Raw genomic sequence first — 16,429 nt, 5'->3', positions numbered from 1 at the left:
GTGTGTGTGCGTGCGTGCGTGCGTGTTAATGTGTATCTCTGTGTGTACACGTGCGCAGGCTGCGCAGATGCACACTCAGGTCCACACTTCACACACGCACGGTGCAGAAATTATTTTCCAGACTGGACAGACTAGTTGTAGAAGAGGTGTAGCCTGCGTCGGTATGCAGCTCCACCTGACATATCAAACAAAGATCACTAAGGACTATGGATGTTGCCGTAAAAGAGAGAGAGAGAAAAAAAAAGGTCGTTTATACGGTGGAAACCTGGCGGGGTTCCTACGGTATGCCCCCCCCCCCCCCCCCCCCCCCTGCCTCGCGGAGGCTGCGGGGTGCAGCCTACTTCATGGCCCAGAGTAGCTGTTAAAAGACTACGACAAATGTAACACCTATAGGCTACAGCTCTAATTAACGCTTTATTACAGTTCGTCCAATGAACGACTCATGGCGGTTATAGGTATATAGTGTGCAATGGCAGTGCTAGTGTTAATACAGTGTAACATTGTTTGTGGACGGTAAAAACAGCGGGGGACAAAAACGGCGTTTTGAAAAAGTGGGGGGGACATGTCCCCTGCGTCCCCCCCTAAAATTACGTCCGTGTGTGTTATCAAGCACATTTATTCTGCATAATGGCTTTTACTATTGGGATATTTTGATGCTAACATTAACACATTTCTACATGAGGGAAAATGTGAGTGCAGGACTTTCATTTGTAAGGGAAGGTATTTCCTACATGTTGGTTTTGCTACCTAGAGGCCAAGTAAAGACTGGAGTGTTTCTACCACTACTGATGAAATGAGAACATTTTCCTCCAAAATAATGTGGGAATGTACCTAAATGTAACAGGCTACTTCTTCTGTTTTCCTGGATATGAATACTAGTCATCAATTAAGACACAGCCAAGAAGGTGCGAGTTTAAATCTGTCTGTCACGTGGTCTGTCAGTGACGTCATCTGCTCAAAGCTGTGGAGCAGGTTGTTCGCAACAATAATAATAATTAATGATAACAATAACACTAATAATAGCCTTAAGGTAATAATAATAATAATAATAATAATAATAGTAAAAGTGATGGCATTGGTGATGATGGTGATCAAATGTTTTGGTTCAGTTGATCTACGTCACGGGCTCACTGCGACAAAATAGTGAAGCCCTCATCATTAAACTATCAGCTGATGCTTCACCTTTCAGCACCGCGGACAGCTCCGTTCTGCAGACCGTGCAGATGGCGACGGTTATAAAAGCGCGCGCGGAGTGTCTCTGCACCGTAGACCCACGCGGACAGACAACATGAGTCGCAGTACGCAGCGCAGGATGGCTCAGTATGAGTATTTACAAGACAAACCAAGACGCTCGGGCTTGAGAGGGACGTCGTCCGCAGACATGGATTTCACCGAGCCGCTATGTGGAAAGTTGAACGAGAAAGAACTGATGCACGGCCTGAATGATCGGCTTGCAGGATTCATAGATAAGGTGCACCAGCTGGAGCACCAGAATCATCTGCTGGAGAGAGAGATCCAGGAGATAAGAGGGAAAGCGAAGCCCGCATCTTGCCTGGATGAGGAATATGGACCAGAGCTCAGGAGACTGAGGCAGATGGTCCAGGATATTACCCATCAGAAGCATCAGATCGAAATCGAGCATCAGAATTTAGAGGAAGAACTATCCAACCTGAGAAGACAACATGAACGGGAGGCATGTAGCAGATCAGATGCCGAGAGCCAGATTCTGGTCCTGAAGAAGGACATCAGTGACGCCTATCAGGCTAAACTACAGCTGGACAAGAAAGCGCAGTCCCTCGTGGATGAGATCCACTTCCTAAAGAGAAACCATGAAGCCGAGGTGTCGGAGATGTCCGAACAAATCCAGGATCTGCAGGTGACCGTGAAGACGCATGACTTTGGCAACCCCGGTGTCACTGCGGCACTCCGAGACATCAGAGCACAGCTGGAAGGTCATGCGATGACAGACGTCCAGCAGGTAGGAGAAACTTTCCGATCTCAGTTTGCCAGATTAACAGAGGCAGCTGAGTCCAAGAGGGAGGCTTTAAAAGCGACCCAGCAAGAGATTCAGGAGCATCGGAGGCGGCTGCAGGCCAAAAACATCGAACTGGACTGCGCTAAAGGCACCAGGGAAGCGCTGGAGAAGCAACTGCATGACATCGAGGACCGCCACAAGGAGGAAATAATCCACTATCAGGTAAGAGGTTTTTGTAGGTGAACCAGAGGACGAGTCAATATACGTGCTTGTTCTAGCACAGATGTTATCCAGTTCTAACAAATATTCTCCCCTTTCTTGCTCCAGAATACAATCAAAGAACTTGAAAATGAGCTCATAAATTGCAAATTTGACATGTCTGGTTACCTGCGGGAGTACCAGGACCTTTTGAATGTGAAGATGGCTTTGGATGTGGAGATACTGTCTTACAGGTAAGCTGTGCTGAATCTAGAAGCTCACAGCACTGCAAACATATGGCTGAAAAAAATATTTTCTATAACTTTATTTATCATCCGCACTTGGCTTGTTGACATTAATGTCACACAATACTGCTTATGTGAACTATCAGTGTTGAACTAATTGGATTCACACTATTACAAAGGTCAATAACAAATCAGTCTCTAATTGAAGACAATAATCAAATTTCATTCATGTTAAGACAACCCCTTTGTATTTGTCAAGGCATTTACAGTCTTTTCAAGCATCAGTTGTGTTCAGACAGCATCTGTGTCTCCTTTCCTGGCAGGAAACTTCTCTGTGGTGAGGAAGCTCGGCTTTCCAGCGTCGCAGACACCAACATGTCTCTGCCCTACATCTACCACCAGTCCCCTGTGTACCCCCTCCCCTGCCTCAGCCGGCCAGGAGGTCCTCACAGGAGAGCAGAGCCCCAGTACAAGTTTGTGGAGGAGATCATAACAGAGACCACCAGGGAAATTGAGATGTCAGAATTTGAGGAGACAGGATCAGAGGAGACAGAGGTAGGAAAGGACGAGCAGGAGTGTACCAAAAGGGACAGGCAGGGCTGTGAGGAGGAAGAGGAGGAGCATAATAAAGACAGTGGAGAGGAAGGAAGTGAGCAGATGTCTGATAGTCAGCAGAATCAACTAGAGACAGTGAATGGAGGTGATGATGGGGATGGAGGGAGTCCTGGTGAAGTGGAAGATGATAGAAAAGTGGAAGATGAGTCTGATGTAGTTGATGCTGACGGAGACAGTGGCTTCGATAAAAGTAGTCAAAGCAACGTTTTACTATGTGAGGAACCTGATGAGAAGGAAAATGAGCAACAGGATGAAGCAGCTGAAAGTACAAAAGAAGAGAGAGATGCAGCGCTGAAAGATCTCTCTACAAAAGCAGATGATTTAAAACCAGAGGTCACTGTGGAGAGTGAATCTGTGAATGTTAAAAAAGAGGATGTTCAGAAAGAAAGCTGTATTTCAGTTCAAGTGAAGCCAGTTGATGAGACCTCAGCCCAAGTGTCGAAAGAGTCAGAGAAAACCCAAGAGTTAAGCAGTGCTATTCAAGTCTCAGATAAGAAAACCACTGATTTTACAAAGAGTCCTCTTTCCAAAGAGACAGGAGAGCTTTCAGAAAAGGCTCAAGTAACTTCAAGTACAACACAAAAGAGTGAGGAAAAGGAAAACAACCATGCAGAGCACAAGGAAAACAATACATCTGAAGCTGCAAAAGCTGAAGTAGTGAACAGTACTAAAGATGCGCAACATGATAGCAATAAAAGCCAAGATGAAGAGTTTCCCCTGAAATCTAATGCAGCAGTGAGTAGTCTCCCTGAAGGGACGGATCAGAAAGCAGAGAGTGCTATGTTGCCAAATGAAAAGACAAATGCCAATGCAGAAATCAAAGAGTTAGATCACAAGGCAGCAGGGAGCAGCCAGGCTCAGAAACCAGAGCTGACCAAAGGCTCAGAGGAAACAAATGATCCTCAAAGTAAACCTGAGAATGTAGAGACCAGAAAGTCAGACAAATAAACCAAACAACAAACAGAAGTGATATCTGAGACAGCAATGATAAGATAAGTCCACCTTCAATACAACAAGCCAGCAGTTCATATGCAAATATCAGGGTTACACTGAAAATTGAGAATGGCTTTGGTGATGCAAATTCAAGGCCCAACCTGAGCCAAGCAAAGAGAGAGAAGACACCTGTGACGTCTCTTCAAACAGAGAGAGCATGATTCTTCTGTTTGCAACAGATTTGCCTTTGGACTTTAAATCAGCTTGGGATGTATTAAAATCTTTTGACTCACCTTACAAATATAATTATGAATGTAAATGATGCAAGGTGAATCCTCAATTTGCATTGATCTTCATCTGCTTTGATATGCGCTGACATAATAAATGCAATATGAAAAAAACAACAACCTGCGACTCCAAATTATTTTGTCAATTAATTATTGTGTCTTTGCAAAGTACAAGTGAAGTCAAATGTTACTATGTGTTAATATTGGTCCACTTACTACAGTTTTGCTTTAATATATTTTGTAGTCCAACTGACAGATTGTCCTTTAAACAAACTCTGGATCGCAATCAGAACATTGATCACTGTGATGATCATTTCACACATAGACCACAGGCAGCACCAAAAACATTGATGAGGACAGACTGATACTACACACTTGGTTGATTTACTTCCTGTTTCTGTGTATTGTCTCTTCATAAGGACCTTTGGTCTCCTCAGTCCCAGTGAAGGACTGTTTGCTCACAGCAGCTTGTTTAATGTCACGTGTTGACTCTAATACCGTAGTTGTTTTGTATTAACTTTTTGATGCTTTTTAAGACAATGGCATTTCTCAAAAAACAAAACAAAAAAAACGAAATAGTTTGAATATAAACTGATCAGGCATAACATTATGACCATTGACAGGTGAAGCGAACAACACTGAATAACATTTCATTTTGACACCTGTTACTGGGTGGCATATACAGCCTACTCACAAAGAGTAAGGGATATTTGGCTTTTGGATGAAATTTCAGAATGCACTATAATGCACTAAAACCTTTACAGGTAAACTTAATTTGAAACTTTTAAATGTTGTAGTACTCATAACACGTGTCTGATCCAAGAATCGACCACTAGGTTCAATGACTGTTTGTATTCAAAGAGTCCTTTTCATCGTGCTGTTCACATTTTGACATCATGAGACCAAGATGACACTTAGTCGATCAATAGTACCTGGCCATTGCGAGGCTTCAAGCAGGATGTTCTCAGAGGGAAGTTGTCACAGTGTCATAAGCAGGTTGCAACAGAGACAGAGGCTGGAAGAGTCACAGAAAGGCAAAGAGCATGTCCTTTGGCCACATGACAGAGACATGTTTTGTTGTGGTATATCCACCACTGTTAACGGTTGTTTCAATACATTGAGATGAAGAAATTACCATCACTGTAGCAATACGTTTTTACATTTTCCATAAATATCTCCCCTAACTTTCTGTGAGCAGTCTATTAGGCAGCAAATTAATATTCTGTCCTCAAACTTGATGTATTAGAAGCAGGAAAAATGGGCAAAGATGAACAATTTGAGCGAGTTTGACAAGGGCCAAATTGAGACTGCGTCAGAGCATCTCAAAAACTGCAGGTCTTGTGGGGTGTTCCTGGTCTGCAGGGGTCAGTATCTATCAAAAGTGGTCCCAGGCAGGAACGGTGGTGAACTGGCGACAAGAGTCATGGATTCATTGATACACATGGGAAGCGAAGGCTGTCCTGTGTGGTCCAATCCAACAGAAGAGCTACTGTTGCTCAAATTGCAAATGCTGGTTCTGATATAAAAGTGTCAGAATATACAGTGCATCACAGTTTGTTGCATATTTGGCAGAAAAAGGGGACCAACACAATATTAGGCAGGTGGTCATAATGTTATGTCTGATCGGTATGACTTTTTAAGAAGGGTGAGGATTTCACAAATGTGCTTTTCCATCTTTGGATGCAAGGTGCAGATGCAAAAATAAACTTTGACAGGGAAAATTAATATACATGACAAATTTCTGAAGCTGCTCTAAGGTATGACATTAACCAACCAAGCTAGTTTGAGTTGCTTTTAGTGAAACCTCAATATCACATATTGAATCCACCTGTGGAGTTCAAAGACTTTATTGAAAACTTATACATACACATAAGGACCTCCAAGACTTCCTGTGGGCTCTGTCTCTGCCCAGTACAGAGAAGCACTTGCCAAGAGTGCATGCGTGTGACTGAGTTACACCTCTTTCGGACAATGATAATTTGGCATTATTGTGAACATTTATTATGTGCCCCCCAGTTGTCTGTTAGTACAGAATAAACAAAAACTAGTTTTGCTTGGTCAGCCAAGTGAACAGGTTTCTCTCAAATGTACAGACCCAACTTAACGCAACCCAAAAACTGCCTTGTTTAAGGGACGATCACGTGTGCAGCTGTAACAGAACATCACAAACCCCTGATGGCCGACGCAAAACAAAACATTACAGAGCTTTAGTTTGTCCTTGTGTGCATGAACAGGAAGGGTGCAGGGATATTTAAATAATAGCAGAAAAAGCCTAGTGTACTTAACAAGGTTTGCAAATGATGACAAAGGAATATCAGATGGTCATGATTGTAAGATCAGAAGGTATGACATCGCTCACACACAAAACCGTTACCTGATGGTCTCACAAAACGGAGTGTCTGGGATTATCACAATAAAGTCACACACAGTAGATGACAGGCAAAGGGATTGTATTGGATTTCATAATTATGGCAGTGCTGGACAGGAACAATGACATGACTTATAAATAGTACGCCACCAACTGTCTCTTGAATGGATGCAGCTACAAAGTAAAAAGCAACAAAGGTAAAATGACAGAAGCACCAACTTGAAGTCAAGTTAGAGTTTGTTGTCGTAGCCTTTGAATCATTCTCTCCCAAGATATTCCCTTGCTGGTTTGAGTTGGACATACATTTAAGGCCAGATTCTTCTGATATTCCCTAGTCCCTTGCAGTATAAGGAAAGTTTAGGCTTCCAGTTCCAAGCCCAGACCCAGCTTGTGGCCTCCTGCATTGATGTTCTTTCCGTCGACCAGGGTAGACAGGGTGAGTTTCACACCTGCAGACAACAAGAACCAACATTAGCAAATGACATGCGCAAACAAAATTCTTAAGTGTTCAACTCAAGACTTATTTTTAGTGCACATGCTGCATCACATTCAAGGCTTCATGTCCATGAACCTGTAGGAAACCAACTTACCTGGTCTAAGGGTCTGGGTGTACCCAACGCCGACAAGGCTGTTGTTGTTCACTTTAGCCTATGGAGGGGAAAATAAATAAGTCAGCTCGAGATTTTTTTTTTTTTTTTTTGGCTTCACTCATCTCATTCTGAAAGACTTTCCTGTACTACTTACACTGATGGAGGCATCCTTGTCCAGCTGGTATTTGGCTGCAATACCGAAGCGTGTGCTGTTGCTGCCAGCGGTCCAGGACAGGTTGACGGCTGTCTCCAGCTTGTCGCTCACCTTCTGGTAGATGGAGCCTCCAAACTCAGCCCCATCATTGCTTTAAAAATTGGCAAGAGAAAGAGAGATCTCATGCTACATGAACCACAATTGTTCTATTGTTGGCATTAGCGGATTGCTGCAACAGGACTGTTGTGTTGAAAATTGATATCATAGTAAGGTAACAGCATAATTGTATCGAGTTCAGAGAAAATTTTTCGGTCATAGCTTCAGCTTTGGCTGAAAGTTGATGCTCAATGTTTGTTGGCAATGTGCCATCATCCTCCCTGTGACATAAGACTGAGTTTTCCAACCATACATCCTTTGAAGGGGCTTATGTGTTTCATCAATTTATAACAACGTTGATATAATTGGTGCTTTTTCCTACTCTTGTCATATGGGTTATACGGGTCAAAAGGGTTTTGCAAAAGTAAACAAATTTCACTTCATTGCTGGGTTAAACATAAAAAAACTGGCTGTTAAAAGAAGACTGTTAAAAGCTCCTTAAGTTGCATGGTTGTTGTGTCACCTAGCACACTTCAGTTGGTTGTGTGGTTTGCTTAGCCCTAGATCTTTTGAACGTTCATTTTTCATTCTTTTTGCAGCTATTGCTTTGTTTTTCATTCTGTGGGTGATAAGTCCCAATATACCAAAAAACAAAACTGAAATGTTTTCAACTTACACATTGGTGTGCAGCTGGAAATCTCCTGTCTTGTAACCAATGGCAAAGTTGTTCTGGGTCATCTTGGATTTGGCAGTGTCGAAGCTCATCTGGTAACCAGCGAGCCACCCCTCGTAGCCAACGACAGCAGCTCCATGGATGGTGGGGCCGGCGAAGTCAAAGTCCACATCACAGCCCAAGTTGACGAACTCACGCTTGTAGGCGGTCTTAACTTTGCCGCTCTTCTTGCTGTAGATGAGAAACATGGCTTTGGTCAACCTCAAACTGAAATCCCAGTCCATTCAAAATGGTAATGGTACGATGTGTTTACTGCAGTATTACCGCAGGCTACATTTAGAACTGCAAAGACTTGATGTTTACAAATCTTGATAGCTCACCTCAGCATTTTTTAAATTAAATAAATCATACATGAAGGATTGCACACTATACAATTGAAGTTATAGCATTGCTTCAAATTTCAACACAAAGAATATTGACTGCATGCAATTCATTCAGTGTGAGACAACATACATAAGTATCGGATGGCAATACAACATTACAAGCTTCAAACCCTGTTTGACCATGGCACACTATAGGAACATCTGACTTTTATATTTAGTCTTCTGTTTTCAAAAACATTTAACATGTACAAATGTTAAAATGCACAAATGAACACATTTTGGGGCACCCATGGTTCACCTGCAAGGTGACCCAGTGTGCAGAGACAATTTGGGATTGGACTGCCATATACAGTATTTACTATCCCCCACAGATAATTCTACACCTTGGCCCAGTGCCAGCTGTCATCTTATATAGCAAGTTGGATTACAAATTGACTTTGCTTCAATGAGAACATTTCCGAAAATATGACCAAAAAAACAAAAAACCCAAACGATCAAAACTGAAATAAGGGTGACACAAAAGTATAAATTTGCCAGACTCCATAACTTTCAACTGAGCAGCTTTGTCACTATTTACCCATGTGAGAATGACACTATACTTTAGAACATGCTGTCTCAGAGCCACAACACAACTCCACCCTCAACAACTGTCTTACACTAAATATGAAAGAGGACACATCCTCTGGGCCATGTGTCATATTTCTTATGTGATTCCTGATGGGTACACTGGTACAACTTGTTTTTTTGTTTTTTTTACTTCCTCCCTGAACAACAAACTGCAATGCATTATTTAAGCAAACAAATGTGCACAACCCAACAGCCAATCACAGTTAGGTGCTATAACAGACTAATTGCATACTGAGGCTGGGGTCACATGGGCGCAAACTACACTTGTCAGAAGCATGTGCACAGATCAGGTTGCTCGTCATAAGTCTGGTGAGGCAATACACAGAGCAGGCGACATTTGTTCAGAGTTCAAAATAAAATTCACATGAAACCAACTTCAAATTAATACATTATCACAGTGATCTTACCCGGTGTTTGGTGAGAAGGTTGTGTCAAAAGTCAGCTTCAGTCCCTTGGCGATCTGTGAGAAACAGCACAAAGCCAGTTTGACATTTAAAGCACTGAACATGGTCCTGTCATGTGGAATGTGTGAACACTTTGACACCTGTTGTTGAATAACAGGTGTAGGAAATGTGAAAATCTTTTCCTAACCTGATCCTCAACTGTGATTTCTGTTCCCAAGGTGTTGTCAGTGTTCCACTTCTCGGTAAAGGTCAGGCCGTATTCTGACCTCTTGTATTTGGTTTCCAGGCTACCTGCAACTTTGCTGGTATCAGTGTTGGAGGAACCGGATGTTTTGAATTCCTGCAAGGGACAGTTTTAAAGAGACGACAATCATTAAAAAATATAACTAAAACACATTTATAATGACAAGCGACTCTGAATAATATATCAATAAATGAAAAGAGACTTATTCAATGACTGAATTACATTTGGCAGTCAGATAAACTTTATTACCTTTATAACCTTATCTTAATTATAGAAGAGTTATCTAGGGTCACTTAAAGAAAGGACATAACTTCTGAGATTTGATTCAGTGATTCAAGAAACCACAGTCAAAGGTTATAACTTCTCTAATGTGGCTGTGAAACTCTGTTTGGTAACACTGTATGTGTGTTTATATTGGTCTTAGGTCTGACAAAACAAACAATGTACTGCTGCCTTGGGCTTCAGGAAATTCAAACTGTAAAATAGATGAAGTCTTGTTAATAAAAATAATCCTTATTCGAGGTCCTAGTAAATTACATTGCTGAATGTTAAAATTAAGACGGGCACATTCATGTGGATGGACTTGATTATTTTATGGCTGTTGTTGCCATTAAAGTCTTTCCAAAGAACAGTCAAGAAATGTCATAAAGTTAGTTCTAGTTATCTATTCTGAAAACTAAACTAAAACTAAAAAATGACCTTACCACTCCACTGGCTGACTTTGTCTTGACATCGAGCTTCACCAGGCCAAATCCTGAAGAGGAGAATTGACAAGTTCAGACATTTCGGAGTTTCTATGGCGTCTACAAAAGGAAAATAAACAACACCACAGTGTGTGTAGTTATTGCGTGAGACCATACCATAGCCTTTGTTGAAGATGTCTTTGGCAGACTTGCCCAGGTCAGCGTATGTGGGAGGCACGGCCATTTTTTCTGTTGAAAGAAGCAAATTAAAATGAGAAAATTATTCTCAATTAGAGTACATTACCTGTAAAAAACAAACAATGGGTTTTACAATTCACCTTAATCTAGACTATATATATATATGAGTAATGTTGATCTTAAACCAGCAAATGCTAGCTGTCAGTGAAACTATTAAGTAACTAGCTTCTGGTCAAGTGTTTTGTTTGTATTGTACTGTGAGGTTAGACTAAACAAAAAACAGTGACACTGTGAGAGAAATGTTTGTGCACAGTGTGAATTTGTTTACTATATACTAATCTAGAGTTACGATGAACATATGCTCATATACAAAGACATCTGTTGAGTGGGACTCTTCAACAGGCCTTGCATCAGTGGGTTTGACATAACCCACGGCTCTCTGCTATCCTGCTGATAACCAGATAGTCTTCCAGTCTTCCTAGCAGCACATGCTGATCAGCTCTTACTGTACAAAACTGTGAACTGCCGCTCTTTTAAAACCCCTATATCTGAAATGGGAGCAGTTTTATTTTACCAAGCTGAGACTGCCAAGTGCTGATGTGCACGCGTGGCAAATAGATAATCATAATGTTAATTTCACTTTTCATTTTAGCACCCACAGCTTTACAGTGCTGCAGGTAGTCCCTGACGGGACAAGGGACTGACAGCCGGTGGACAAGGTTACTGAGTGAAACAGGAGCCATTTTGCCGCACTGGTGTGTGTGTGTCCAGCTTAGGCCTGGCTCTTATAAAAACTACTCCTTCACGTGAACTGGCAGTCACCGTTAGGCGTGGCGGGGGCACATGCCGGTGCCAATTAGCAAGATGTGTTAATCAACCGGTTCACTGGCATTACCAGCTTACAGTTGCTAACTAGGCCTTGGGCAGGCTGAGGAAAAGCTCGCTAATAATGTAGAATTTAGTGGTAGATATTTTCTTTAACTAGCTTAATTAAACACATTATGTCTTCTCAACAGCAAATACCATGTTATATAATGTACAGTTACTCTGTTTAAACTTGATGTGAGAGGCGCGGCGTGCTGACTACAGCTAGCTTAGCTACCTGTGGTAGCCTGCAGAGTACCGGCGTGTGTAACGCAGGCTCCAACAGCGGCTCTTACATGTTATTAAGTGCATTAACGGTGTCAGGTTGAATAAATGGTTGTCTTACCAGGAGGAGACGGGGCTAACGGTACACTAAAGTGACTTTAAGAGCGAGGTTCCTCACACCACACGGCCGAGGGAGGCTTCACCGGTTGGAGGGCGAGCTGAAGGAGACTGCACTGCAACGAAAGCCAGAGCTATCACACCCCCGGCGCAGGACCCCGGACGGACGTCCTCCACTGTGCCTGACTAGAAATGTCCTTACGTCATGTCGTGGTTGCGTGCGTCACGGTCATAGTGCTGGTTGTCAGGGTAACCGTCAGGCGATTAATTAGGATTAAAAAAAGTGGAAAATCTGTGCACGATTGTGACAAAGTATGTGGGAGGAGAACGAAATTATTATTAAAAATAAGCCCATAGCCTAAAATTGCTTGCTTTGGATAAAATGTGAGTGATACATCTATAGTTTCGTAGCATAATGATGTTTATTAACCCTCTCAGGTCAGAGGAGCAGCCGCAGTAAAAGGCTCATCTCCCCGACCTGCAGAACTGAAAGATTTAAGAGATCATTTGTTCCTGCTGCAATCGTTTTATTTAACACTTGTTAAAATGTTTTTTGTGTTCATCTTTTTTGTGTCATTGTTGTGTGGGCTACTGGACTAACTTGAATTTCCCTGCTAGGGATGAATAAAGTATTCTCTATCTATCTATCTATCTATTGCTATATTCACGACTACCCTTTACATTTAGGCTACATGTATAAGAGAAGATAAGCAGGTATAAAGGTTTGTTTAATTAGTTGGTGTGTGAAGACCAAATATTTGTATGGAAAAGAGCAACTTCCAAGTAGGCTACCAACATGGCAGTAGTAACAGTTAATGAAAAAGATCCATCCATCCCCTGTGGACAGGGTAGGCCTACGCCCTGGACAGGGTGCCAGTCTACCACAGGGCCAAATATAAAGACAAACCAATAATTATGTTGTGAAAAAAATAATGTTTTATTAAAACCACATAATCGCCTAAATGTAGGCTAACTCAAGATTGCAGTTTTAATGCAAGCACACTAATAGGCTACACAACAAAAAACATCTTCATCAAACACACACGCACGACTATAGCTCAAGACATACAAAGGTCATGTAGCCTATAGTGCACTGACCGTGACAAGTAACATGTTTTGCATTGCTTCAGTACACTGGTGCAGGGGTGGATATAAAAGAATGGCTATGGCAACACCCTTATATTTTCATCCTGTTGAAGAAACAAAGGGAAGAACAAAGTAACTACGCAAGACAAAAGTGATGCAAGTTTAAAGATTTTAAAGAGTTTTTTTTTTTTACATCATCCATTTGAACTGTAGGTAAGAAAAAATAAACAGATAGGTTTCTGCTTTCTATTGAACCCAAATTTGTTAGCAGCGTGGAAGCTCATATATGAAATAACATTTGAATATGTGTGCTTGAAGATTTACCTTTGTACTGTAGGCTTACACAGCAGTACCAGGTCTCATGTTCTCTTCAGCCTGTGTTGAAGGAGCAAAGAAAATATAATTTACTATGGAACGCAGTCATATTTGGGTGGCTGATATTTATGTTTTGAACAGCAAAAAGCCACATTGACAAGAAAGTATTTCAACAAGCATTTTATATTCATACCATATTTATTTTCACTGCTACACTGTAGGCCTACTTTTGCTATAGGCCTACTCTTCCACACAGGGACTTCTCTTGATACCACTAAGATAAGCAGACTACCTTGACAGCACATCTTCAGTCGTGTGAGAATAGCCTGAGAAAACTTCATTGAAAATGAATTATCTTACCGGAGAATCCGCTTTGTTGTTCCGCTCTAAACATGATATAGTAGAAAACAACAACAAAAAGAGACATTAGAGTAGGCTATGACCAGCATGTCTGAAAATAGGATGTATAATTTTTATTAACACTTACTGGATCTTTTGAACATAAGCCAGATGGACAAGGCCACAATGGCAATGATGAAGGTCAACAAGCTCAGGCGGATTATAAAACTCTTCAGGTGAATGGAAAGACTGCTGTATATTTAAAGCAGACAATGCATTAGAATGAAAACAAACTTGTTACTGTCAACAGCCTATCAGTGTTAAATTGGTTCACCTTGCTTAGATGTTTACAGAAAATACTGTGCCTTTAAAAAGAGATTACCTCACATTTTCTGTTTGTTTGCTTCTTCTATATCATAGAATTGCACAGTTTTAGATGTTGTGTGTAAGGCTTCTAACCTGTGGTGGTCTGAAGGTTGAATTGTGGGTTCAAAAAGTCACATTGATTCCCAGAGGAATATCATGAAAATAAACATTGATTCAATTAAATTAAGAGTTTGACTTTATTTCTTATGGCAATATTTACAAATGGTTGTGATATAGTTAATAATACTTACGAGAAGGTCTCTCAGTAACTGTGACATGCACAGGCATCTGCAACTTTCCTTGGGCACAATAATACCAACCACTGCTGTTTGTTGTCAGTCCACTCATATTCACAGTGAAAACACGGTCTGTCTGATCACTGATGATCTCACATTTTCCACCCAACCTGCACCATTTCATTTCATTTGTAGAGTTACCAGAGGTGCAGTTGATGGATACACTCTCTCCATTAAACCCTGTGATCTCCTGATGATCCACATAAAGGCCTGGGGTCCCTTTTGAGAAAACAACATGTATTTCTTAAAGATACACATTTTACGTATACAGTTATATCCAATGATTACTTAAGACCGCACATTAACTGTCTCGACTTTCAATTTACAAAAAACTGTGTCTTTACAGAAAAATGAACCCCTCAGTGTGTTTCCTTAAAGTTGTTCAAATTCCAGAAATGATTTGAAATGTGCTTAAAGTTGCCTTAAGAGCTCTTACCTCTGGTGACTGATAGGTGAAAATACTGTCCAACATCTGACTCTCCATTCATTTCCACATTACACCAGTAATCAGTGTCTGTAATCCTCAGATCCTTTATAGTCACATTGAAGATTCTTTGGTTTTTGTCATCAGAGATAGAAAACCTTCCTGAGCTACGTCCATTTGTTTTAACTTGATATGAGCAGGTGTTCCAATAATATCCTTTACACAAGTATTTCACATTATTCCTGTACTTTAAGTCATAGAGACATGGGATAGTGATTGAACCATTGACCTTTACTGACACTTCACTGACTGTGGTTATGCTGTTAACTCCTGCAACAAGAGCACAATACAGTATTTTAACACATATACACATTAACAACAACCTTCCTTATATTTGCCCCTACATTGTATTAATCAACAGAGAGATATAGACTATTACAATGCTCATTTAATAACAGCATTTTTCATCTGACATGAGGTGAACAATAAAGATTAGAAAACAAATATACACGCATTTTTAGCATCAACCCGGTGACTGACCTGTGAGTCCAGTGAGGATGAGAAGAATTGTGAGATAAGTAGCCATGTCTGGGACAGTCACGAAGCAAAGTCAGACAAAATGAACCAGTGCCATAGCCGGCTGATTTTGTACTTCCTAATTCCCCTCAACACATTATTTCATCTGTTACAAAGTGTCTTCCTCTTATGTTAACATTATTATGTAAGTTGTCTGAGGAAATTAATACCCCATTTAGCCACATGTGGTCTTTGTATATAATTATAAGTGAGCAGTAAAGTGTTTCATCCACCCATGATAGTGACTTGGTGGTTGTCCTACTGGAACTACTAACAACCTCTGCAAGATCTGTCAACATACTTATGTGAACACTGACAGGTGCTTATGACTACTGATTAAAAATGCCAATCATCAGGAAAAGTGGGCAAATGTAGAGTTTTATGATCAAAACTGGTGCATTAAGTTATTTAGCAACTCTAAAGTGCCCATAAGTGTGACTTATGTGTCTGTTTCATGTCATAAAATGTTAATATTGTCAATATCAGCTGGGATTGGGTCCTGTCCCTCCTGCAACATGCACCACATGTACAGTATGTAATAGGCTACAACCAGTGGATGGTTTTGATGGTATTTCAATGAAATCTTGGTTCCAAAGTTTGGAGACATGGAATTAAAAAAAACAAAAACAAAACTGGATCAACAAATTTCCTTTTTAGCCATAAATAACAAAGTCTGGAGTGGTTATGATTGTTATTTTAAAAATATTTACTGACAATTTAACACCTTTTTTAAAAACATTTTCCAAAACATGTCCTTAAAGATATCATTACGGCAATGGTCTGAAAATAGTTATAGTTATCAATGAACATTTACAGGTTTTTGCTGGGATTTAGCCACCGTGCTGAAATTTGTGTAAAGCTCCCCTGGTGTGATCAACAGAAGTGTATATTATTTGCTCCTCATCCTGATGAAAGGGCAAGCAGATGTTATTACCAGTAAGGCTTTATATCATTTTACTGGAATGTATCACATTACATCAACACGACCATCTTTTGTAAAATATTAATAATGAACTGTTTCAATTAAGGGAACACATCATCAGAGAAATTGCCGGTATTTGCAATAATGGTGACTTGACTTCTGGTAATAGTTTCTTTTTCTCTTCAACATTGCGTGAGATGTAAGACATATATGTTCATCCACAATG

The 16,429-nt window shown here is 40.7% G+C and overlaps 2 protein-coding genes and 1 long non-coding RNA gene across 3 annotated transcripts; 1 reads left to right on the top strand and 2 right to left on the bottom strand.

Moving 5' to 3' along the window:
- Positions 1-1,402: 1,402 nt before the first annotated feature.
- LOC310997877 (neurofilament medium polypeptide) lies at positions 1,403-4,176 on the top strand. Its single transcript, XM_083987701.1, has 3 exons — positions 1,403-2,197; positions 2,303-2,427; positions 2,742-4,176. Exons 1-3 carry the CDS (start codon positions 1,430-1,432, stop codon positions 3,979-3,981), a joined length of 2,133 nt encoding a protein of 710 aa, XP_083843827.1. The 5' UTR covers positions 1,403-1,429; the 3' UTR covers positions 3,982-4,176.
- A 1,908-nt stretch (positions 4,177-6,084) lies between these two features.
- On the bottom strand, positions 6,085-12,062 carry vdac2 (voltage-dependent anion channel 2). Its single transcript, XM_083988257.1, has 9 exons — positions 11,884-12,062; positions 10,653-10,724; positions 10,497-10,546; positions 9,736-9,888; positions 9,552-9,604; positions 8,138-8,365; positions 7,366-7,516; positions 7,212-7,269; positions 6,085-7,070 (listed from the first exon to the last, which is right to left on the bottom strand). The coding sequence occupies exons 2-9, from the start codon at positions 10,717-10,719 to the stop codon at positions 6,979-6,981; spliced, it is 852 nt and encodes a 283-aa protein (XP_083844383.1). The 5' UTR covers positions 10,720-10,724; positions 11,884-12,062; the 3' UTR covers positions 6,085-6,978.
- Positions 12,063-13,288: 1,226 nt separating this feature from the next.
- LOC310998069 lies at positions 13,289-13,969 on the bottom strand. The gene is made up of 3 exons (XR_014595966.1): positions 13,768-13,969; positions 13,641-13,666; positions 13,289-13,340 (listed from the first exon to the last, which is right to left on the bottom strand). It is a non-coding gene; the product is annotated as an uncharacterized lncRNA (long non-coding RNA).
- Positions 13,970-16,429: the final 2,460 nt, after the last annotated feature.

The sequence above is a fragment of the Trachurus trachurus genome (genome assembly GCF_905171665.1).
Source record: "Trachurus trachurus genome assembly, chromosome: 15".
NCBI lineage: Eukaryota > Metazoa > Chordata > Actinopteri > Carangiformes > Carangidae > Trachurus > Trachurus trachurus.
The sequence above is the reverse complement of the archived record's forward strand: the minus strand, read 5'-3'. Positions and strand labels throughout refer to the sequence as shown.

Excerpts from the sequence above, each read along its gene's own strand:
- vdac2 (XM_083988257.1), bottom strand. The coding sequence starts at position 10,719 with ATGGCCGTGCCTCCCACATACGCTGACCTGGGCAAGTCTGCCAAAGAC. Across the intron at positions 9,889-10,496 it reads CAAAGTCAGCCAGTGGAGTG|GAATTCAAAACATCCGGTTC; the intron begins GTAAGGTCATTT and ends TGTCCCTTGCAG. Across the intron at positions 9,605-9,735 it reads AAATCACAGTTGAGGATCAG|ATCGCCAAGGGACTGAAGCT; the intron begins GTTAGGAAAAGA and ends TGTTTCTCACAG.
- LOC310997877 (XM_083987701.1), top strand. The coding sequence starts at position 1,430 with ATGCACGGCCTGAATGATCGGCTTGCAGGATTCATAGATAAGGTGCAC. Across the intron at positions 2,198-2,302 it reads AGGAAATAATCCACTATCAG|AATACAATCAAAGAACTTGA; the intron begins GTAAGAGGTTTT and ends TTCTTGCTCCAG. Across the intron at positions 2,428-2,741 it reads GTGGAGATACTGTCTTACAG|GAAACTTCTCTGTGGTGAGG; the intron begins GTAAGCTGTGCT and ends CTTTCCTGGCAG.